At 39.7% G+C, this 25,066-nt stretch overlaps 1 protein-coding gene across 1 annotated transcript in view; it reads left to right on the top strand.

Moving 5' to 3' along the window:
* The window catches only part of SPAG16 (sperm associated antigen 16), a 666,429-nt gene that overhangs the window by 323,660 nt on the left and 317,703 nt on the right, over nt 1-25,066 (top strand). The window contains exon 12 of the mRNA XM_069983207.1: nt 20,662-20,847. Within this exon, the coding sequence (XP_069839308.1) occupies nt 20,662-20,847 (186 nt within the window). The remainder of the gene's footprint in view (nt 1-20,661; nt 20,848-25,066) is intronic.

Below are 25,066 nucleotides of genomic sequence, written 5' to 3'. Positions count from 1 at the left end.
TTTTGGTCATTAAAAATAACAATTTCTCTTCTTCTCTTTGCACAGATTTGTCAGTGCCCCATTTTCACATTTTTGTGACGTTTTCGTGTCACAGGGGACACAATTTTGATGTGATACTTTCCTTAGGGCTGATGGGCATAATACCCATGATTAGTTTTCACGAGGTACTCAATGAGAGCCAAGTCTCCACAGCTGGAATGCACCTAAATTAAATACTATGGCCACCAAATGTTTTGGAACTTATTATGTGCATTGTTAAGTGAACTTGCCGAACTGTTCAGGTCTGGCAAATTCCTCCAAATCTTAACACTCGTTATTTGACTCCTAGAGGCAGGAGGAGTTTATTGCCACTCTAATGCTGCCAGGAAAACATATTTCCCTGGAGTCCTTAGGGCTTCATCCAAGTTCTCCAGCTGCTGGGAGTCAAATGTTCGCGTCTGGACAATGTTGCCAAACCTGAATAGTTTGGCAAGTGCGCTCAACACTACCCATAATAAGTTCTGAAACATTTGGTAGCCATAGTTTTTAATTGAGGTGCATTCTAGCTGTGGAGACCTGGCTGTCGTCGAGTACCTCTTTTTCATAGAACACCTGGAAACCATAAAGACGTTCTAACGTTCGAATGTCCTGAATACAGCCTGGCGGTCAGTCTCTGCGGTGTTTTGGTTGATCTCCCTGAGGTCAACCAGCGTCTTTTTGCATGCACTTACTAGTCATTGCTCCCACTAGCCAGAAACCTACTCCACAATGATGAGGGGCAAAAACCCTAAAAAAGCTGTCTGTGGATGGATACCTTGCTTGGGTGGTTTCCTTAACTGGAGACATTCCTTGGCTTGGTTGTTCCTTCCCGGAGGAAGGTCTGGCTAGTTCACTGACGTCGAGACACGTGATGGTGTCTCTGCAGTGTTCTTTTGCATATTTGATTTCCCAGGGGGCAATGTTCTAGAATACACTCACGTTGAGACACGTGATGGTGTCTCTGTGGTGTTTTGGTTGATCTCCCTGAGGTCAACCAGCGTCTTTTTGCATGCACTTACTAGTCATTGCTCCCACTAGCCAGAAACCTACTCCACACTGATGAGGGGAAAAACCCTGAAACAGCTGTCTGTGGATGGATACCTTGCTTGGGTGGTTTCCTTAATTGCAGAAATTCCTTGGCTTGGTTGTTCCTTCCCGGAGGAAGGTCTGGCTAGTTCACTGACGTTGAGACACGTCTGTCTCTGCAGTGTTCTTTTGCATGCTGTTAAACGTAGTGTGAACATAGCCATATAGTGCAGTTGGACTCACAATACTTTTGCTTTCTGATTTTGTGCTTTCCTACCACAGTCTGTTGGTTTATTTTACTCAATAAAAACTGAAAACTAGAACTTAACAGACCCAGTATAAATCAATGTGAAATGAAAAAAAAAAAAAAAAGAATCAAAGTTTATTCATATGCATCACAGCGCCTTTAATAAAAGAGTCCATGAGGCCAGTGTGCACAGAGACCTAGACTTTGCGTGGGTAGATATATTTGTGTATGGATTAGGATGTAATAAAAGAGTTGTACAAGACTGATGTTGTTGACCTTCTGATTTCTTCAAAATGTCCTTTTTCGTTTAAATGTTCAGCCTAAAGTATAAGTATCACAAAAGAATTGTGACTCATGTCCAAATGCAAACATTTGCAATGAAAGTTTCACTTTATGCATTTCATGTAGCGTGCAGTACTTCCATTATTACTTTACATTATGTATCTCGGTTATAATGGACAGTTTTCAAAATAGGTCCATATCATGAATATAAAAAAAAAGGTTTTGCTGTGGATTAAAATCCCTCAGGGTCACAGCAGTCACTATGAAAATAAAGACTTCAAACGCTGCTAAATGTCATCATGGGGCTATGTTTCCTTAGCCCAAGTTAAACAAAGCAGCATTTTACTGCATCTGAACTCTGAAGAAAGATTCACAGTATAGCTTGACCTCACTATTTAAAGGTCTTCTTCATCTACAAAGAGAGCCAAGGACAAGCAATTTTAGCTTTGCAGAACTTCATTGAATATAAAGACAGAAGTTAAATTCCCAAGCACTTATGTCAGGAAGTTGCCAGATCCTCGTGGCCGGCGTGGAAGGCAGCAGATAATTAATAGGAAGCCTTTGTGTAATGAACATGTAACATGTGAGAGACATAAAGAAGAGACCTGGAGATATGGACTCCAATTATACAGTAAAACTTCTTTTTTTTTCCAGTCATTTTCTCTCAAAGAAAAAACAATCCCATGACCTATTCTGCACCGCACAAGAAAGTATTGAATTGTAGCAATTGAATCATCTGAGATCCCAGCTCCAACTCTACGTTCGTTATTCCTAATCTGTATCTCACACTAGCAATAAAGAAACAGCAGATTCAATCTCATTAAAGTCATTTGTATGTCTTAGAAGTCCCTCATTCTGTTAGAGATGTCATTTTGATAAAATTGACAGCAAGATCTTGCACCATGTAGGTTGGAAGTTTTTTCACTTTTATATATATATATTTTTTTAATTTTTGGAGTGACAGGATGCCATTTGCATTGTTAGTGACAACATGGCAGGTAGCGGATAGTATCAGAGAATTCAATTAAGTCTGTCACATCTGAACATGAGCTAAATGCTTTCTGCCTGCAATTTCCACTCTTCAAACTAAGGTGAATATTGCAATTAAGTAGAAGGCAAGTCAGGATGTCGAGGACCGAAGCAGTCAGTTATAACATGCTTGCACACTGTCCCCATGTCGCTGCAGTAATGATTACATGCCATGACAGTATGGGTGCTCATGGCCAATATGCTGCATGTACATGGTTGTCTACTTTGCAGCATTGTTGGCATAAATATAATCTTTAATATGAAGACGTTTAAAGAGTAGCAGATGCTTGAAGCAAATGTCCAGCAGATGTAGTTGGTAAATCCACCGTGAATTTACGCATGTCTGGGATATCTATCCCAAGAGAAAAATGGGAAATAAGGAAATAAAATAGGGACAGACTAGCGGGACCATGCACTTTTTTTTTTTTTGTATAGTAACTAGACAATGACCCAAAATATACTTCAAAATCAAGCTACAAAACAGATTTACATTTTGAGGCCATGTTCATCCGTGGCAAAACAGTAGACCATGACCATGTCACAGAAAGGCAGCTGTCTGAGATCTTTAACCCTTTACTTTAACTTAATTGGAATGCGGGCAAGTTCGAGTGTGCCTGCACTCCAATTGGTCATAGCAGACAATGTAAAGTACGTCCGGGAACCATACTTTATATTGTCTGCAGTCTATTTCGTGCGGCTGCTGTCCAGGGAATAGTGGCTGCACAAAAAAAAGATATGCCAGTGTTCTATGTGGCTGCATGGAATCCTGGCTGCAGTGTATAGAGTGTGTGTATATAATGTGGCTGGGATTCCATAGGGGTAAATGCGATCGGCCGTTGTCATTAAACAATGACAGTTATTGCAAAACTGCAACAATGGTCGTTGTTTAATCGAATAAAATACAGTGTGTGAACCAGGCCTGAATGGGCATCAAGGTACTAAAATATGAATATTGCTTAAATTCTGTATGTACCCCTAGTTATGCCATTGACAATGTCTTCTGCCAGAAGTATAAAAGTGATGGTGGTAGGTGTAGCCAGGAGAACTTTCTGGGAGTAAATATATAGCTTTGGGAAATCCTTGTTTTTTTTATATTTTTGTGACTGCCATTTCTGGAGACCTTTAGTCCAGGATACTTATGACAGAAATACTGCATGTAACAATCCGTATGTAATTCTTATCTGTGATCGTAGCACTTCTTCATTCCATTTGGTCAAAGTGTTGGAACAGCTACATTTGATTTTGTTACAAATTAGTGAATTTGTCCAATTGATGAGGTTAGTGATCCTGCACATTAGATGCCATTACGGTTATCCGGAGACTAAGTGTGATGGATATTTATCATATGCAAGGAACTTTCCTTCGACAGGTTGGCTAGTGTGGGAGTTGTGTGACTGATTTTATGGTGGGCTCACTTTATTGCGTCTTATCTTGTTGTGATGAGACTAACTGCAGATGTTCTGTATCTTAATTATAAGTGGTAACATTGACTGTCAATAACTTAAATGTATACTTTATCAATATTGATCTGTAGAGGTTACTGCCATTTATTACTCAACTTCTCTTGGTTCTAAATCCATTTTGCCAATCTTGTTGTGTTTTAGAGTTCAGCAGTAAAGGATGTCCTAAAGTCTTCCATGCAGTATCTACAGCATCTACAAAAGTATATATATTTCTTTGCTAAATATGTGTATATAAGAGGAAATAAAAAATGTGCACATTTTCATACCACAGCCAATATAAGACGGATGGAAATGTTTATGATATCCATTTTATGGCATGTGGTTCTGGCCCTTAGGCCTTATTCACACATTCCGTAATTGTATATGTAATTATATCCACACAAAAATATGACATTCAAGTACGGGCTGTAATTGTGGCATTGATTCACCCATAGAAGTCTATGTGATTGTCCGTAATTTTTTCTGGAACAGTAATTTTTGAGAAAAAAACTTTCACAACTTTGGCAAAAAATATGGATCACCCTAATTTAACTATGACCTTCCTATTTTTTTGCCAGTCCATTAAAAATACAGATTACAGGTGCACTACGGGCAACTATGGAAACTACTCAACACATGAACGAGGCCTTATTGTAAGTGCAGGGAGTAGATTTAAATCCCTTTCTGACAATCTAGCGGGAGCAGGTCAGGTGCCCAGCTATCAGCTCAGCTTAACATCCTAAAGAAAATTATTTTTTTTCCTGTCTTTTGCCATGCTGGTTGAGAAGTGCTGGATCGTAGCAGATCCATATACTTTGTAGAAAGGACAATATATACATCTATAGCTCTAAAATGTCCCTTAAATTTTTGTAGCCTGAAATTTTGTCCTGAAAAGAAGACATTTAAATTGTTCTTGTTTTCCCAAGTTACCAAATGGGGGCTTGTTTTTTTTTTTTTTTTTTTAATATAAAACATATTAAAGAAACATTATTATTAAAAAAAAATTCAATTTTTTTTAAACCGTGCAGATTGTCTTTCGCTGGTATAGTAGCTTATGACAAAAATAACATAGAATAGTTTTACCACCTTTTGGTAATTTGTCCTTGCAGTAGATTATGCACAGGTCTCAGGTCTCTTACTGTACTGACGAGGAAAAGAGGAGTAGTTTGTGCCACACTCTGGCACGCCTCACCACTTCTTCCTCCTCTCTCTTCTTCATGAATAATCGAAGCTGCTTGACCTCTTGTTTGCTCAGCTGTCAGCCAGTGTCTCTGATTGCAGATCAGTCCTCTGTAGGCAGTTTATGATTAAAAGAAACAGATACAGTTGAATCTCTGAGCCCAAATGTGTTGGAGCTGTGGTTTTGGGGTTACTCTCCTGTCTACAGACCTGCCACCAGTTCATTCTTTAGTTAAAATCTCTGTTGAAATTGAGTGGATGGCCGCCATTTAATGGCAAATAATTGCCGTTATTTTAAAACAACTACTGTTGTTTTGAAATAATGGCAGTTATTTGCTATTAAATGACAGCCATCCAATAAATTTCTACAGCGTGTGAACATTTTGGTTGCAAAATACTGACCAAGATACTGGGTGGGAGCAAAGCTTTAAAAATTATACAATAATGAGACAAAGAAAAAAAGAAAGACCTGTATTTAATTTCCATCAGGGGATTTGAATCAAAGAATGAACTGCTGTCAGGTCTCTAGACAGGTGAGTTACTCAGAGATTCTATAGCTGAGTGTTTCTTTCAGACATAAACTGCCTACAGAGGGCTGATCTGCCATCAGAGACACTGACAGCTGAGTGTGCAGAAGGCCGGGCAGCATTGATTATTCATGAAGAAGATCCAGGAGCAAGTGGTGAGGTGTGGCACAAACAACTCCTCTTTGACACTTTATTACAGTAGGATTGTGCATAATCCACTAAACGGACAAATTACCAAAAGGAACCATGCTCACTAGGGGACTGCCAGCACCTTATGTAGAGCCCGGTTGCTTAAAGATTTCCTTTAAGAGATTTCTCCCTTTACCCAACCAGGGAAAGCTCTATCAATCATTGCCAGTGGGACAGTATCATTTCTTAGAGCCTCAATCCTAGCGGGAACCGTGATGGCACAGTGGGCAGGTTCCCTTCAACGGTTGTTGACTCTACTGAAAACATTGAAATTATCTGCCTACCTATGAGAGTTGCAGTCCATTAAATATGCAGCAACTTATGTTTTCCACTGCAAAATAACCAGATTAGTCAGTGCATCCCTTTCAAACGTGATGGAATGATTTATGCAAATAAATCAAATGAATCAGGCGTCCGGGATTTGTTTCTTGTTTTATTTGTGAGCATTAAATACAGCTAAGCCGTGTTTGCTCTTTCTTCAGTAAAAGGTGGATAATGGGAACCTTGACAATTATCAATAAAGTAAGCTTTGCTGACAGACTTGAAATCCTATTTAACAGTTGAGAAGATAGAGTTTTAAGAACAGCACTAGGCCAATCCTTCCTTTATTGCACACATTAAAAGATTACCTATAACCGTTAAAAAAAAGAGAGCGTGATCTTCCCCGCAAGAGCAGCCGACTGTTTCATGATAAAAGGAATTCTAGTCACTGAACTGTAAACAAAGTTTACTTTTCATTAGAAAGCAACAGTTTCTGTAATTTGTTTTGCCTAAAAATTGTGGAAATTTACATAAATTAAGGGAAAAAGAGCCATAATCCAAACTCCAGAGAAGAGATGGCTTGCTGCTAACTAATTACCCACAGATGGCATGTGAAGATTGTTTATTTGCTTGTGTTGTTGCAGAATTTTCTATTAATTTGGCGCCTCCTTACTCATAATGATTGACGCCATCATGAATATGGATGCTGGTGGGATGATTCAGTCTTACGAGTTCTGTAGTAACCTAGTGATTACTTAAGTAGTTAACAAAAGGCACGCTGAAGGGCAAAATGAGCAGGCGTTATTCAGGGGAAAATTATGTATATGTTCTTATTATTTTATTACAGGAATAGGATCAGCCAGATTAAAAAAGGAATAGGAATAGATCAGCCAGATTTAAAAAAAAAAAAAAAAAAAAAAAAAGTACAAACTAAGGTTCTCCCTTACCTGAAGGGGCTGTTAACTGTTTTTGATTCATGCCCAATGGTTTTTCTGAAATTCTTCATTTAAAATGTATCTACACACATATACAATATTGCTACTAATGGTGCTAGTTTTAGTGGGGCTAAATAAAATTTTTTGCTAGCATCGCTACAAGTGCCTATTGTTTTTAATAATTTAGTGAGGCATTGTTAGTAAAGGACAACTCCATAATTTTTTTTTCTTACCGGCATGGGGGGGGGGGGGGCGTTACCCATCAACCCCCCCTCTTCACAAAATATTAAAATAGCATACTTACCAGATTACTGTCGACAATGGGTTCTTTAGCCAGCGCTATCTTGTGTTGATGTCTTTAATCATAGAGGGAGACTGTCCTAATTCACATCCCTTCGGCCAGCCCCTCTCTACTACATTATCAGATGACTGGTTGCATGAGCAAGCTGAAAATCTCATATTAGGCAAAATGCATCATGGGAAGCAAAACTAGGAATTCATGAAGAAGTGAAGATGCCGCCCAGAGCGATTGGTGGCAATTTCAAAAGGAGATCGACCCAAGTACCAAGAACCCCTAGTGAGCATGGTGACTTTTGGTAATTTTCCATGCAGTTGGTTATGCACAATCTCACGTCTCCTACTGTACTGAAGAGGCAAAGAGGAGTTGTTCCTGCTACACTCTGGCACACCTCTCCACTACCTCCTGCTCCCTCCTCTTCATGAATAATTAATGCTGCCTTGCCTCCTGCCCGCTTAGCTGTCAGCCAATGTCTCTGATTGCAGATAAGTCCTTTATGTAGGGGCTGTGGTCTCAGGGTAACTCACCTGTCTATTGACCTGCAGTTTGGTCTCCAATTTAAATGCTCTGATGGACTTAAAATAGAGGTCTCTCCCCCCCCCCCCATTATTGTGTCATTGTTAAGGCTATGTTCACATACAGTATTTTTGTCAGTATTTTGCAACCATAACCAGTAGTGGATTGAAATCACAGAGAGGTTATGTTCACATGCTGTTTAAATTGAGTGGATAGCAGTCACCTAATGGCAAATAATTACTGTTATTTTAAAACAACGGCTGATATTTTCCATTAAATGACGGCCATCCGTTTAATTCCAACTGGGTCACTGTACTGGGTCAAGTTTAATGTGTTTAAGTTAAATGTTTTATTATTTTTATAGGAAAAAAAACATTTTTGCCATTTTTGGACCTTGTTATTTTTATGACATTTACTGGTTGGTATAATACATTTTTTAAAATTATTTCTGTTTGTGTCACTTCATTTCAAAACAAAGTTCTGGGTGAAAGGGCCATATTATGTTTTGTTTTTGTGGGTTTTATTATGTGTTATGTATGACTTTTAATCACTATTTATTATTGTTCTAGGTCGCGTTCACACGTAGCGAGTTCATGTTTTGCAGCAAATCTGCTGCGATACTTGGTACCATTGGCCTGGCCATGGCCCAGCATTCTCGGAGCAGATTTTCATTTTGCTGTGAGAATGTAGAGCCAGCCATACTTAACCATTTAGTTGCTGTGCCATATTAAACAGAAAATGCTTACCAGCCTGTGCTCCCTCGTGTTCCTGCTCGAGTATCCAGTTCCCTGCTTACTGACTGCTTCTTCAGCCAATCTTTAAGCTGACCCGCCGCAGCCAGTGACTGGCTGAGCGGGCCACCACTGAGCAGGACCCAAAACGTGAACAGGAATGCGAAGAGGGAGTGCAGGCGGGTAAGCATTTGCTGTTTATTACTTTAACCATCATGATAGCTAAATAGTTAAATATGGCTGTCACTACATTCTCGCAGCAGAATTAAAATCTGCTCCAAGAATGCAGGGCCTTACACTAAATTTGTACCAACTATCGCAGTGGATTTTCACCAAAACTTGCAGCATGAGATCCTCCGCAAACTTGTTACATGTGAACGCACCCTTAGGAAATAAAAAACAGCAATTCTGGCATTTTTTTCAGAATTAAATATTTAAACATTGACAAATATACATGCCAGTTTATTTAATCTTTTGTAAGGGGGGGGGGGGATATTTTTGATTTAGAATTTTTTTTCTCTATAAATCCTGATAACATCTATCCATGCATCACTATCGCAGTGGGTCAATTGTCATCTGCCTCATAAGGGTTTTTGCCTTCCCTTGGATTAATACAGTAGGGTTTCCCTAGGTTGAACCTGATGGACTCTTGTCTTCTTTCAACCTTATTAAAGGGGAACTCCGGATAAGAAAAACTTGTTTTCTATTAAAAGTACATCAAAAGTTAAATAGATGTGTCTATACAATGTATTACCGTATCTGTACAGTTCTGCCATCCAGGAAGTGAAAACATATGACCTCTGTGCGGATCCACATTGTCTCCTGCTCCCACTGCTCTCCCACCTTAGGAGACAAATATTCCATGCCTCTGTCTCACATTGTGTGTGTTTGCTAGACACAGGCTGATGATGCAGACAGGGGACAGGGCGTGATTCATCATCTCAGACTGGCCAGAAGCAGGTGTTTCAGCTTCGCTGATTTTGCAAAAGTCTACAGAGAAATTAGGGCTGTGTTCACACATGTTGGAGTGTCATTGCAGTACTGCAGCATCTGCACAAAAATGATGCAGTAACACAATTAGATAATGCTAAACAGCAGAGAGGCTAAGAGCCAACACTGCCAATTAGAGATGAGCGAACCTCGAGCATGCTCGAGTCGATCCGAACCCGAACTTTCGGCATTTGATTAGCGGTGGCTGCTGAACTTGGATAAAGCCTTAAGGCTATGTGGAAAACATGGATATAGTCATTGGCTGTATCCATGTTTTCCAGACAACCTTAGAGCTTTATCCAAGTTCAGCAGCCCCCGCTAATCAAATACCGAACGTTCGGGTTTGGATCGACTCGAACCCGAAGCCGGTTTGCTCATCTCTACTGCCAATCCCACCTGCACAAAAAACAAGGCATAAACAGTATATCCCATGTAAGATAATATCGGATAAAGTTCTTTTTGTGGGAATCAACTTCAAAGATAAAAGATGCTTAATCATAATATGTGCGTGGAGATGAAAAGAAAAAAAAATGTATTAAATTTTTTTTTTAAATTCAATATCAGCATTACAGGTAGAGAATACAGCGTGCTGTGCGGGTGGGTGGGGCCACAATGAAATTATAAAGTACTGCAAATAATTCAGTAACACAATGAAACTGCAATGTGTGAACCCAGCCTAGATGGTCTGCAAAAGCTTTGGGCGGGGAATAGGCAGGGTGGGGGGCTGTGATGTATCAGCTGAGGGAAAGCATTGGATTCTGGAACCTGTAGTACTGAGTACATCTGCTCAACCAGGAAATACAGAAACACAAAACAGAACAAAACCCCCCAAGACAAATGGATTTTTTGTAGTTTTTTTTTTACCTCTACCCGAAGTTCCCCTTTAACTATGTTCCTATGTTACTATCACAGTGGTGCTGATGGCTTGAGAGAGAAAGGCTCCTCATTCTGTTTAGCCACTTAAACACAACCAGCAGCATTGACCATAGCATCTGAGAGGTTAAGGGTACAAACCCACTTGACGTATTTGCTGCGTGAATCAGTCTTAAAAATAAGCAGGCAAAATGCAGGTTGGCTTTATACAATTGTTCTGCGTTAAAATACGCAATTGCGTATTTTTAAAGCGTGAAGCTACATGCGTTTTTTGCACAGGTTGGTAACAACTGATGCTTTGCTAACAACAAGCTTCACGCTTCAAAAATACACAATTGCGTATTTTAACGCAGAACAATTGTATAAAGCCAACCTGCGTTTTGCCTGCTTATTTTTAAGACTGATTCACGCTGCAAATACGTCAAGTGGGTTTGTACCCTAAATGGCTAAGATCAACTTACACCAACTATATAGGGGGCATGGGTACAGTTCCTTAGGCTGTACTCAATTACTATTGCAGCACGGTGTGGTCCTGAGATAGACTAGAACACTTTTACAGTATGGAAATTTATTTTCTACAGATGGCTTCACGAACTTTATTACTTTGTTAATATGCACATTGCAAAAGATCTTCCAAGGAAAATGACAGATTAATGCTTGCAGCAAGTAGGTAATTGGATGCTGTGACAGTATCTACATAGCGTAACAAGCTGTATGTACCCCCAGACATGACCTTTATTAAACTGATCCTCAACAGTGGAGGTTCACAAGCCTGAAACCGTATCTTCTGTTACTGAGATATTTAACAAATAAGCCAGGGTGCAGCCATTAAGTGCAAATTCAATAAAACTGTCCATTCCATTGACCTCAGCAGCGTTTTCCCGAGCTTGAAATTGCTTAATTGGTTCAAGGGACGTCAATTTCTAGGTGATTGTGATTCTCTGAACTTTAATCCATTCTACAAGCTCTCTTTAAAACAATTACTTGACAATTGCTTCCTAGAAATTACGTAAGTGGAGAATATATTCCCTGAAGAAACTTGGTCAGGTTTGGCAAACTTTTTGTGTGTAAGTATTTTTAAATTTTCACTTTGTAAAACTGCAGCGGTCACGGTCTGCTTTGAAATCCTTGTCACATATATCATCAAAGTGTCAATAATCACCTCACATTACCATACAAAATCCAAGATTAGGGACACAAAAGACAGGAGACAATATGTCAGGAAATGGCGGAAGGAGGTCAGAACATCCCAGAAGCTGACAGTATACCGGAGAGACTACAGTCTGAAACTATGGAGACATATAGACCCTGAGCTGTTACAGACTGAACGCCCACAGAAAACTCACCAGCAGTGCCACCTGGAGGCGGTGGAGGATGACGCCCACTTCCTGATACATTGCTCCAAATACTCAGTAGTTAGGGTAATTCACTTTAGGAGTGTTTCTGATCTATTCCCGGACTTCAGCTCCATGAAGGTTTAAGAGAAACTGCCCTTACTACTACAAGAGGAAACGAACACTGTGGACATAGCAGCACAATATATCAGATCCTTCCATAAACTGCCATAAAGAGTATCTATAATAGATAGATAGATAGGAGATAGATAGATAGACAGATACCCCCTGGGTGACTTCTATGTACACAGCATTTATCTCTCATAAAAATCAATGCTGTGTATATACACAGCAATGATCAGTGAGATCAGTGATACATTGCTCTGGCCTGCTGCAGACCAGAGCAATGTATTGCCAAGCTGGGATCAGGGTCATTGCGACGCTGAGGCCTGGCCAGAAGAACGGATCCCCCCCACCCCACCCCCGCGATGCAGGTTTGACAGCTGCATTTAGATGCTTACTTAGCTGACGCAGCAACAGGACCCACGTCGGCTAATAGAGGTGTTCCCTGGCTGCAGATAGCATCCGGGAGCGGCGGCGTTCAGAGCAGGGTCCCCACAGGACCCCTCTCTGAACTCCCCTCGCGCCGGCATGATGTACCAGGTACGTCATGGGACTCGAAGGGGTTAGAAAAAAAAAGTAAAATAGTAAAAAAAAAATAGTGATGTTTATTCATCCATGCTGTTTTGCTTCTAACACTTAGCCTTGTACATCTATTATCTAGGGTGGGGGAGAGAGGAATCATGCATACTGCTGCTCAGCATGGCTGCATGAGTTTGGAAGGAAAACATGATTTTATAAGTCATTCATCCATTTGTTTTCTTCCTATCAGTTATCTGCCAGTGTTTGCAGCTCCCAGCATGATTTAGAGCTCACAGATTCCCGTTTTCTAATGTGTTTTTTATGCTATTTTTTTTTTTTTTTTTTGTGTAACTCTTTGAACAAATTTACATGGAAAATAACTCCATGACTTGGCTTGACATAGATGTGTCCAAGTACCCTGTACTCTTTATTAAATAAGAAAAAAAACAAAACTGCTTCACTGATCTTTGCTTATTACTATCCCCAGAGACACCATAGAGAATATGACAGAACTGACTGTGACAGGAGCAAATATATGAAATAGTGATGAAGAAAAGTGTCATTTTTACCTGCATATTTAATATGTTTTTTTATGCATTAAGTTAAATACCTGTGGAGAGCTATGCGTGATCAATGTGTAGATCTTGTCTTTGCAATATTAATCCTTACATTCCCGGTGCGATGTCTTGCCAGGTTTTTTTCCTTAGCTATTCAGTTATGATCTTGAATTCTTATCTCGCCAACCTCAGCTGCATCTACTGCTGTAATTTTACCAGATCTACAACATTTCCTGTGGTCTAGTCAACCATTAAGCTCTTACAAAGTGCAATACTCTAGCTTGAGACGGATAGCTGGGTATTTGCATAATGGTGGCTGACGAAGTTGGCTGCAGCCACGTTTAGTCTAGGCTCTATTTATGAACCAGTATTCGACAGGTAAATATTTTTAGATGCAACTTTTTTTTTTTTTTTTTCCATTTGCCTGGTTCCCAAAAATGTGCATAATATCATAATATTGGATTTGCTCCAAATTTATCATTTGCAACTTTTAAAAAGTCGCACATACTGGGGTGCAGGAATAAGTCTGGTCAGTACCAGATGGATTTGTTTGCGTAATTTATTGCAAATATTCTGATAATATCCTATTTACAATAGGGTAATGAAAAGTTTGTTGAATTAGTACTATTCAGCTGGGTAAAAAACAGATGAATACTCTTTAAAAAAATCACACGTTTTAGATTGTATAGGAAGTGTCCCCCTATGTATATTCTTCTTTGGTGACATCACTACTGTATGTATATTATTCTTGTGTAGTGACATCACTACGTATATTATTTCTGTGTATTGACATCATTATGTGGCTAAGTTCACACAGTGTTTTGGTCATTAAACAATGGCTGTTGTTTCTCAGCGGCCGCACAAAATAATTGACAGGTCTATTTTTTGCGGTCACTATTCTGTGAACTGCAGGCATACCAAATAGCCTGTATTCACAGTGTAAAGTACGGCTCCCGGCCATACTTTACACTGTGGTCTATGGCAAATTGGAGTGTGCGCACACCTGAATGTGCCCGCATTCCAATTAATATAAAGTGATGTTCATCCGACCGATACTGCAGTATTAGCTGGGGCAACATCTCAGACATCGGCCATTGTTTGACCCGGCCGGGTGAAACCACGGCTAATGTTCATACAATGTGTGTTGTATGTGTACTGTGTAATGACATCACTAGGCACATACAGTGATGTAAATAAAATGAGGTTCAAGATTACACATGGGAACGTATGCCTGAGATGGTCTAGTGTTTCCTCCACCACACAGGAAGATGCCAGTTTTAAAATCTTTTTGCCATTTTATACTTTTTGCTTTTTGGCAGGGAGCTTTGCCTTACCATAATAAGTGGATAGTAAGTCCATCTTATTTCTGGAGCTTGGTGTGTTATATGTTTTATTGTAGAACAATAACCAGCTAAAATGTAGCTCTTATTGCATATGGTGACACATACTATACATTTTGCAGACATGCATTGCCTATACGTGATTTCTGTGCTTGAAAGTTTACAGTACAAACAGATGTCAGTGAGACCGTAATAGACATCCCATAAATTATAGGTAGATCTTGCTGACAATAGGGATCTGTCAATAACAATCTCTTCTGTTGCTGACATACAGATTTGCTTCATGAAACTTTAATTTTATGTTTTAGAAACTGAAGAGAAAGTACAATTGACGACTGTTAAAAAAAAAACTAGTTTCATTGTATTATTCTAGAATAGGGAAAGTGCCAATGTCAGCAAAAGAGAACTTCTTTAATTGTTGATTAACTTATATTAGTATCTCAAATGCCTGGTCATCCTACAGAAAAGTGGAAAATCCACAGTGACCAATCCAACCACCGTGCAAGGTCTGAAGTGTTCATATCAAAATGCATAAGTTAGTGACAAGCAAAGATGGTTCAGTTTTCAATATCTTTAAATTCAATATATTTTGCCAAAAGTACAGGTTCACAAAATCCCAAATGATCGGCATTTGAATCCCGCTGCCTGGAGAAGGTGGATGCAGTTCGAGGTCTGCCTGGAAAACATGGATACAGCCTGGGGTTTTCAGGCAGTCTTCAGGCTGCATTCACCTTCTTTAGGTAGCCAGATTCAAATGCTGATTGTTTGGGTTCGTGCAAAACTGTACTTTTGGGAAGTTCGCCCACGTCTAATGTAAGCTTTTAATGACAACAAGATCATAAAACTGTTGTTAATTGTATGTCTATATGTAGACATCCAGTGATTGTTATATAAATAAAGCCCTTTGAGTGTTGTGACAGTATGTTGTGATACTGTGTTGAATGGATTTCATGAGAAATTGGATTTATTTTTTAACCTAGAAAAAACCCATAAAATCTTGGCTACTATGTGTCTCACTTTTCTGGAATCTGCTGTCTACTGAAGCAAATTCTAGTAAAAACTAAATTATAAAATATGACAGTAAGTGGGACTTACAGAGAGGGAGAAAGCACTTTGGCTGTGTACCTGTAAACTGAATGCTCCAGATGATCCACATTGTTCCTGAAAGGTAAATCAAGGTTTCCATTTTATCTTTGATCACACATAAAGCTCAAGGCAGCTGTCTGTGGGGAAAATACTAATTTACTTACTGCTGTATGTCCACAGTGCATCAGTGTAATCTTTCCTATAACTCTCTCTTTTCATCAGAGCAATAGCTGCTCTGTGCTTAGTGTAACCCTTTACTTGCAAACCCAGTGCATCAGTAACCTCGTCTCCCTCTACTTGCCAGCTACAATTCTGTACTGTATAAATCATTAGCCCAGCACAGTTCTGGTACACTTTAACTAACAATATGGAAATGATGCCACTGAAATGAAGAGAATAATAAACAGTTTTAAATAAGAATGAAAAGTAGTAGGGATGCATTAACTAAACTAAAGAAAATTTAAGGCTGGATATAGCTGCCGCTCTGAGATGTGCCATTCCTGTTGTTCTTACAAGAAATGTATGAATAAATAAAATAGTCTGTACTAGGGCTTGCCAGAATTCTTAGCGACAAGGATCACAGCCCCAGTGTAGACCTGTAAAACCTACGGCACGTGAATGGGGCATTAGAAATGAATGTAATCTGTCCGCAATTGTGGATGAAAAATACAGATGTGTGAACGTACCCATAATCTTACTGATATTCAGTGTTGGCAGTGGTTTATTGTTAGGGCTTTGTAGGGCAGACAAGCGCCACAATCATCATAATAACATGATGGCAATATCATATTTTAAAACCATCTCTAAATCTTCTGAAAGAAACCTCACTGTTGAGCCCTATTGTTACACAAAACAGCTCAAGAATATAACTTGACGTATTTGATGATGCAGAGCCGGGCCTATGTGCATGTGAGCTGTGCTGTGCATTTAATGGGCAGTTCAGCTTTGCCAGAAGAATGAGGCAGAACAATCACATTACTGCTAAAATAAATGTTGCAGAGATGCTTGACTTCCGTGGCCATCTGCTTCACTCTAAATGAAATGAATCAACGTTTCTTTTGTAATAAAACACATCAAATAGATGCAACAATAGTTGAATATGAAATGAAGTTTGCTTGCATCGGGAAGATAGGGAATTTTATCTTTTGTTTCACTTTAGTTGATTAGTCTTTGCTTTGTGTACTCTTTCATCTTATTATGTTAGCTTAAAGCAAATATTAATTAAAAGAAAAGCAGAAAATAATTAAAGGGATTGCCCAGGGTTAGAAAAACATGTCTGTATACATTTTAAAATAGAACCACACCTGTCTACATGTTTTCTATGGTTGTTCAGCTCAGCCTAATTAAAGGTCCCCATACGCTTTATACTTTTGTCGGCTGTACCCGCTGCTTGCAAAGGGTTCAGGTGTCACTATGAGGTTATGGGGCTGTCCCAACAGATGATGATTGTGGAAATAGGGGTCAGGTGTAATGGAAATTTACTACTTGACCTCCTTGTTCTGGCTACAGCTTACACCTCCGTATAGACAACATAAGAACGATTGATCACGCTGAACATTTCTGTATATGGAGAGGATGGGAAGAGGAAAAGAGAGATAACTCATGGCCGAATGATAGTCCGTTATTAAAGGTGTATGGACATCTTAAAGGGGTATTTCCCCCAAGAGCTAAAAAATAAATGCTCATAAACCTAGCTGGTCCTACTCAGATGTTTTCCATCTTTCTAACTGCCACCATTCCTGAGTTACAAGTTTTTCTAAAAGCCAGTCTATATCCAAGATGGCGCCAGCCGAGAAACTATATTTCACACCATACATTTCACCTCAGAGTCAACTATCAAGTATCTGCCTTACCTTGTAGTATCTGCCATTGCTGGGTTAATCTGCTTCTGCTTTACACTGTAAACAAAATATCTATCTATCTATCTATGCATCCATCTACATAAATAGATTAGGAAGGGAGTGATAGATTAAAGAACTGCGTTTCCTTTTCCCTAAACTGCTCAGAAGGCTGTCACTGTTATGTTATTTCCCCTCTCCGTGGCCAGGTGCTTACTGATTGGTGTGATGTGGTGGGCAGGGTTAAAGATGAGGTGTTACAGTTTGCCTGGCAACAGAAGAAACGGATCAGGTGACTTTGGTCTCAGAAGGGAGGGGGAGGACAGCATTGGAGACCAGGAAGTGGACCAGTTGGACCAAGAAATTAGGATTTTCTGCAGCTTAAGGGCGTCAGTCAGGATTTACTGCAGACAAATGACCCAATTCATGTAATAGAGACCTATAACAAACAAGTTTAGATTATGGGTAGGAATTCAACAGGGTTAAATTTTTTTTTTAATTACGTAAAGTACCCCTTTAAAATCTAAAACTCAATATCCGACATCAGTTGTGATGTTTCTGAAAGAAAACACATATATTTTCCTTAACCCATTCCTTCATTAGAATGTGCCGGAACTTCAATTTTAAACCTCTCTTCCAACGTCCGGATCTATCCGGAGAACAGAGAGAGAATTCTCCCTCTGTTTACCATCTGAGCTTTGTGAAGCAATCAAAGAGTCTCACTAAGGCCTTCAGTGTCATAACTACAGACGCTGATCAGGCTCTACCCTAAGGCTGAGTCTGATCATCTACACAGAATACAGTAATCTGATAAATAACGGTCCAGGAGAGAAAGAAGCGCTGAACCTCACACCTATTGCTGACACTAATCCCTATCTGCTGCATATAAAAAAATATCAGAAGTTTGTGTGTAAATTGATCAAGCCACACTGCCCCATGTACCAATGTGCAGGTCTCTGATATACATGGGTCCCTACACTAAGTCCACACTGTGTCGGTCAGTGACCACCACCCCCGCAGGCATGCACAGGCAGGGAAGGGAGGCCATGGAACAGCCCTGCAACCCCCATGTCACAGGACCAGACCCAAAAAGGCCCCCCAAAAACACCCAGCCGGCACCACCAGCAGAGAAGGTTGTCCCCAAACAGCACAAGTATGGATAAGGTATTACACTCACCATAGCTGCTGCAGACAGAATGGGAAAGACAGGAGGGATTAAAACCTGTGCACTCAGGTGTCTCCTGCTAATTGCAGTCATATGGGTCTTGCCAGGTGGACTTAGAAAAGAAAGAAATGAATACGGTCCAGGAGAGAAAGAAGCGCTGCACCTCACACCTATGGCTGACGCTAATGCCTCTCGGCTGCATATAAAAAAACATCAGAAGTTTGTGTGTAAATTGATCAAGCTACACTTCCCCATGTACCAACGTACAGGTCTCTGATAGATAACACACTGGCTCTGCTATTCTGCACTGCAGTGTATTATCCCTATCAGATAACAGGACAGTTAAGTCTCCTAGTGGGACAGTACAATAACACAAAATAATAAACAAATAAATAATAGTCCCCCAATGCAAATAATGTAGAAACAAAAGTACAAATATTTAGTATTGCAATGTGCGTAACATTGCTGGTAATACAATTATCACATGATATAACCCAAACATTGACCGCATAAAATTCAAAATTTGGAAAAAGATAATTTTAAATTTTTTCATAAAATTGGGACATTTCTTACAAGAAAATTGTTTGGTTATTGGTTGTAAAAAAAAAAAAAACACACACAGCTGCTTCCTTGCAAAAACAGCCCCACCCATGTCTTCAGGTTGTGTGTGGTATTACAATTTAGCTCCATTAACCTAAATGGAATTGAACTGCAAAACCACTTCCAAACTGAGAGCAGCTATGATTTTGTAAAACCCGATAACCCCTTTATACTGTACCTAAATTTTCTGCCAAAACTGCCAACAAATACAGACATAGGTGGGTGCCTGGTATTTCCTTGGTCATATCATCAAACTTGTAATTGAGTTGAAGACTGACTAAAGGGGCCACTTAATATGGTGGTTTTGGTGGTCTCCATACAGGAGTCATCCCTTTGCTAGGTCCTTCCCTGGAGGGATATCTGGCTAGTCCTGTGTTTTGAGACTCGTTACTGCAATTCTGGGGACTGCTTTGCAACACATATAAAATTCCCTAAAAAACATTCAAGGTAAGGCTTTTCCTCTGATGTTTTCTTCAGCATCTACATAGTGCTGTATAAATTTCCATTTGCTGGATCCTTTAATCCTTTAAGGGAGAAAACATTTATCTTATAGTTGTGTCAGGGTTGGGGGGGGGGGGGTGGAGCAGCCTTCATTGAACAAAAATGACTATAATAAATATTGTACACTCAAACAGGTACCTCGGCACTACTTATGCTGATGCGTACAATGATTCATAGTAGTCCTAGTAAGACCCGTGGATCATGTGGTGCTCAATCATCCGTATCGAATAGCTCCAAACGGTAACACTTTCAAAACAGAAGTATAAAGGATGAGGCACTCACCAGTCCATAAATATTTCTTGATTTTATTTCATATTTCACAGGTGGTTTAGGACGCGGTCAGAAAATGGTGAACGGGAACGAGCCAGTTCACCATTTTCTGACCGCGTCCTAAACCACCTGTGAAATATGAAATAAAATCAAGAAATATTTATGGACTGGTGAGTGCCTCATCCTTTATACTTCTGTTTTGAAAATAATACATATTGTACTAACAAATATGAAAAAACTGAGAACAAAATGTAGAGTAGGTATATAAGCAGCAGAGGTGGCAGCCAGCCCCATTGCTCTTGACAAAGCTGTACAGATCCTGCAGGGTGTTTTTTTCATGAGATATTTTGTGCATATAAAGTCCTCAGGGGTTAAACAGGATTCGTATCTGTGTAGTCCAGAAGTTTCAGTCTATGCATGTAGGAGCAGATGTAGTCTAAATGAGCATCCTTTGGCCTCTTGCTCGCGACCATATGAACAATCAGTACCATATGGCACTTGGTATGGATGTGCAAACTGCATTTGTGAAGTTCTGTGGTAAAATATTTTTCCCCATATGTTTTCGGATGTTGCATCATACAAGTCTTGTGTACATTTGTATAATGTCCATATGGCGTTCCTTGCAGGCACTGCATCAGCTCAGATGTGGTCAAAAGTAAGCATTCCTCACAGCATTATTCATGAGAAAATTGTTACCCCTTCGGGCACTCTGTGCAAGACATTAGCGTATACGTCTCATCTTCTGAACTTATTAGTAACTTTTTGTTTTCTTTTTGGATCTTTAGTGGCACTAAGTTGGCGACAAGTTCCGGTGATTCAACAATTCGTATATGGGACTTTGCAAAGTCAGAATGTATCCTGACATTGGAAGGACATACACATGCAGTCTGGGGCTGCTCCTGGCACACCTGTGGAGATTTTCTGGCTTCCTGTTCCCTGGATAACAACAGCAAAATATGGGATCTCAACAGGTATGTTGTAGTATTACACTTACCTACCACTTTATTTTATGTGCAGTCATACTATAGTGGTCCCTCAACATACGAAATTAATTGGTACCTTGATGACCATTGTATTTTGAAAACATTGTATGTTGAGTCCATAACTCTATGGAAAACTGGTAATTGGTTCTAAAGCGCCTAAAATGTCACCCCAAAATGAGAAAAAATTAAGATTAGGAAAAAAAATAAGCAGATATCTCATACAGATAAAGCAAGTCCTTACATACAATAGACAGACAGAGCTACTGTAAGCTGTAAATTACTTTCTATGCAAAAGACTGGAGTGTTCTCAGGGTCCTGTACAGTTCCGTCACGGTCCCAGAAAAATAAAATTAAGTCGCCCTCACCTGGTGCCCAAAGGAGCAGCTCATCCTGACTCAGGTAAAGAGCAGCACAGGACATATAGTATCACACTGTACTGTAGAGAGGAGATACTAGACAGCCAATCACTGCAGGCACTCCAGTAATACTAGGGTTTTATCAGTAAAATGGCGACTTTCATTAGTCAATCATCTACTTATTCACATGTGCCCTGATCCTGACTGTCCATAGCACTGTATGTTGAGTCTGGTCTCAAGTTACGATGGTCCAAAAAGGAACATTGTACGTTGAAAATATTGTATCCTGATGCCATTGTAAGTTGAGGGATCACTGTACAGCTATTAGGTTATCACTGAATTATATCTAACATGACTCTAGGTTTTCTACAGGATTAAGCTCTGGAGAAAGTGCAGGCCACTCCATTTGAGGTCCTCCAGTCTCCAGCAGCCATTCCCTAATGATGCGATATTGCTGGGCTAGAGCATTGTCATCCGTGAAGATGACATTGTTGGCCTGCGTTTTTCATGCAGAGGCACAATGACTGGATTAATGATGTTATTTATGTAGTACAGGCTTGTCACTGTACCATTTACAATGTATAGGGCAGTTCTGTATGAACGAGACACACCTGCCCACACTGTAACACTGTGAGTACTGTATATGTGTTTGTGCCCTGTGTATTGCCTGGAAAGTAGAGATCCCCTTTAGGTAACATCTTTGTGCTCTTTGGTGACTCTTCAGTTAGGCACTTTTCATGCATTCATTCATTCTGTTTATATTTGCAGACCCGCATATGCAGACAGAATGTGGACCCATTCATTTCTATGGCCCCATACACACATCAATTACAGATCTGTGTCAGTGACATGCCACAAAAATAACGGGCAGGCAGCTGTAGTTACAGAACCAATCGTCTATACTAAATGGAGGGGTCTGCTGCTGTAAAGGTGGGACAGCAGCAGAAGAATAGTCATATTGACAATGTAGTCTTCCTCCACCGTGTTCACAGTCACAGGTTACATTATCCTAACCTGTAACCTGGGAATGATGGCTGCTGTGGTTATACTTCTACAGTATTGTGTATTTATATCAGTTACTATCAGAGTGCCAACCATACCTGATACAGTGTTATAACTATATCCCTAGAGCAGTGGACCATGGGTGTCACTGGATGTTTAGGAAGTAAGAAAGACATGTTTAAGGTTTCATTTACTGTATGTTTCATCTTCACATTGCTGTGTCATCTTCATGATTGGTCTGTCTTTCACTACAGAAGTAATATATTTTGCTGTGGGACTGAGTTACAATATACCTTGCTTATTAATGGGCGATGCAACCCTCCCGATGTGAAAACCCTTGGTCTTTTCTTTGGATGACACAACTTTAGCCTCAATCAGAAGTATCAAGTCGGTGTCATGCTTTCTGACAGCAAAGGTTAAAATGGCTCAAATCCACAATGACCTTTTTCTCCTCTTGCCTCTTCTCAGTAAGACGTTAAGGAGGGAGCTTGTAAGTGTCATCCATCAAATGGAAGATTGTGAAAAAACATAATAAAACTTTAAAATACCAAAGGTGCTCGGCAGCATATCACCGCCATACCGGCAACTGTCTCTCTTCCAACAGGCTGTGATAAACAGTAAATAAGAAATAGCCACTAAATAACTGCCTTAGCGAGCGTAATCTCTCTCCTCAGCAGCTGAAAAGAATGTCGTATTTCATCAAGGAGCTCATTTCATAGTATGATAACGCACAGCTCCTTCACAACAAATATGCCATTTCTTGCCAGGGCTGCTTCTCACCAATACATATAGTGGTGTGACATTAAAACTGCCTTTGACGATTGATGGGGAAACAGGTTATCCTTGGCGAATACTAAGGTAGGCCGCGTTCATTGGTGCCGTGGATGTTTCCGCAACCTCTGATTGCTTCAAAGAAGGTTTAACTCCCAAAGAACTACAGTACATACAGTATGCCAAAATGATACTCTTCCCCTCTATGTCTCATTACTCTAGATTGGACTTTATGACCGCCTGTTATAGGGGTACTCCCGAGACTGGGTGTTAAAACGCTAGGGGGGGCATTTACTAACGGGTCTAATTTGTGGAACTATTCTAATGAGGATTGTTGTAAATATTGGTCCAATATTTTGTGACTGATTTATTAAAATGTTGTACTGCCTTAGTGAATGTATCTAAGTAAAAAGTTGCAAAAAAAAAGTGCAGAAAAGGGCACAAAAATGCAAGTGATAAGTCGCAAGTTATAAATTGGGCGCTAATCCCAGATTTTCTCAATTTTTGGGTGAATACTCAAAACAGGCTGATTAAAAAAAGTTGTATCTAAAAAATATTCGCCCGTCGAATACTGGTTCATTATTAGAACCTGGACCAAAAATGGGTGAAAAAAACAATTATTCGCCGTAAAATAGGCCCAAAGTCTTTGATAAATTTCCCCCTAGGTCTAGATTAGTAAATGACTTCTATTTCAAAAAAAAAAAAAAAAAAAAAAAAAATAGAAGTAATTTACAAATTGGCAGAATAGAAGGCAGAATAGGTGCAAATTGTTTCGTTAGTTTTCTTTGTGTTGGATCCACATCAAGTACCATGTGTAAACCCAGAGAAACATTATGCTCAATGTCTTTTTTTATTTTATTTAAAAAAATTTTTAGTAAATGTACTTATTCACCACTTTATAATGGGACACAGACTAAAGGCAATGGAAGCACAAGTGCAAATCATGATAGATTGCACTGCAATTTAATGTAACCTACTGTATTTTACATTTATCATATAATTCTGAATTCTGAGGATATGCAGTCATGGCCAAAAGTTTTGAGAATGATACAAATATACATTTTTACAAAGTCTACTGCTTCAGTTTTTAAAATGGCAATTTGCATATACTCCAGAATGTTATAAAGAGTGATCAGCTTAACAGCAATTACTTGCAAAGTCAATATTTGCCAAGAAAATGAACTTTATCCCCCAAAACACATTTCATCATCATTGCAGCCCTGCCTTAAAAGGACCAGCTAATACCGTTCCAGTAATTGCTCCATTAACATAGGTGTGGGTGTTGATGAGGACAGGGCTGGAGATCTATCTGTCATGATTAAGTAAGAATGACACCACTGGACACTTTAAAAGGAGGCTGGTGCTTGGCATCACTGTTTCTCTTCTGTTAACTATGGTTATCTCTAAAGAAACACGTGCAGTCATAATTGCTCTGCACAAAAATGACCTAACAGGGAAGAGTATCGCAGCTAGAAAGATTGTGCCTCAGTCAACAATCTATGGCATCATCAAAAACTTCAAGGAGAGAGGTTCCATTGTTGCCAAAAAGGCTCCAGGGCGCCCAAGAAAGACCAGCAAGCACCAGGACCATCTCTTAAAAGTGTTTCAGTTGCGGGATCGGGCTACCAGCAGTCCAGAGCTTGCTCAGGAATGGCAGCAGGCAGGTGTGAGTGCATCTAAACGCACTGTGAGGCGGAGACTCTTGGAGCAAGGCCTGGTCTCAAGGAGGGCAGCTAAGAAGCCACTTCTCTCCAGAAAAAACATTAGGGACAGACTGATATTCTGCAAAAGGTACAGGGAGTGGACTGCTGAGGACTGGGGTAAAGTCATTTTCTCTGATGAATCCCCTTTCCGATTGTTTGGGACATCTGGAAAACAGCTTATTCGGAGCAGACGAGGTGAGCACTACCACCAGTCTTGTCCCATGCCAACTGTAAAGCATCCTGAAACCATTCATGTGCCTTGGATTTTGAGCATAATTCGTTCTGGGACTATGCTTGTAATCCAAATCGCTCTTAAACCAAAGCAAACTTTGCCATAAGAAATAATTGAAATAATTGGTTAAACACCCCAAAAAT

Source organism: Dendropsophus ebraccatus, chromosome 9, assembly GCF_027789765.1.
Source record: "Dendropsophus ebraccatus isolate aDenEbr1 chromosome 9, aDenEbr1.pat, whole genome shotgun sequence".
Classification (NCBI taxonomy): Eukaryota; Metazoa; Chordata; class Amphibia; order Anura; family Hylidae; genus Dendropsophus; species Dendropsophus ebraccatus.
This window is presented reverse-complemented; position numbering and strand designations above follow the sequence as displayed.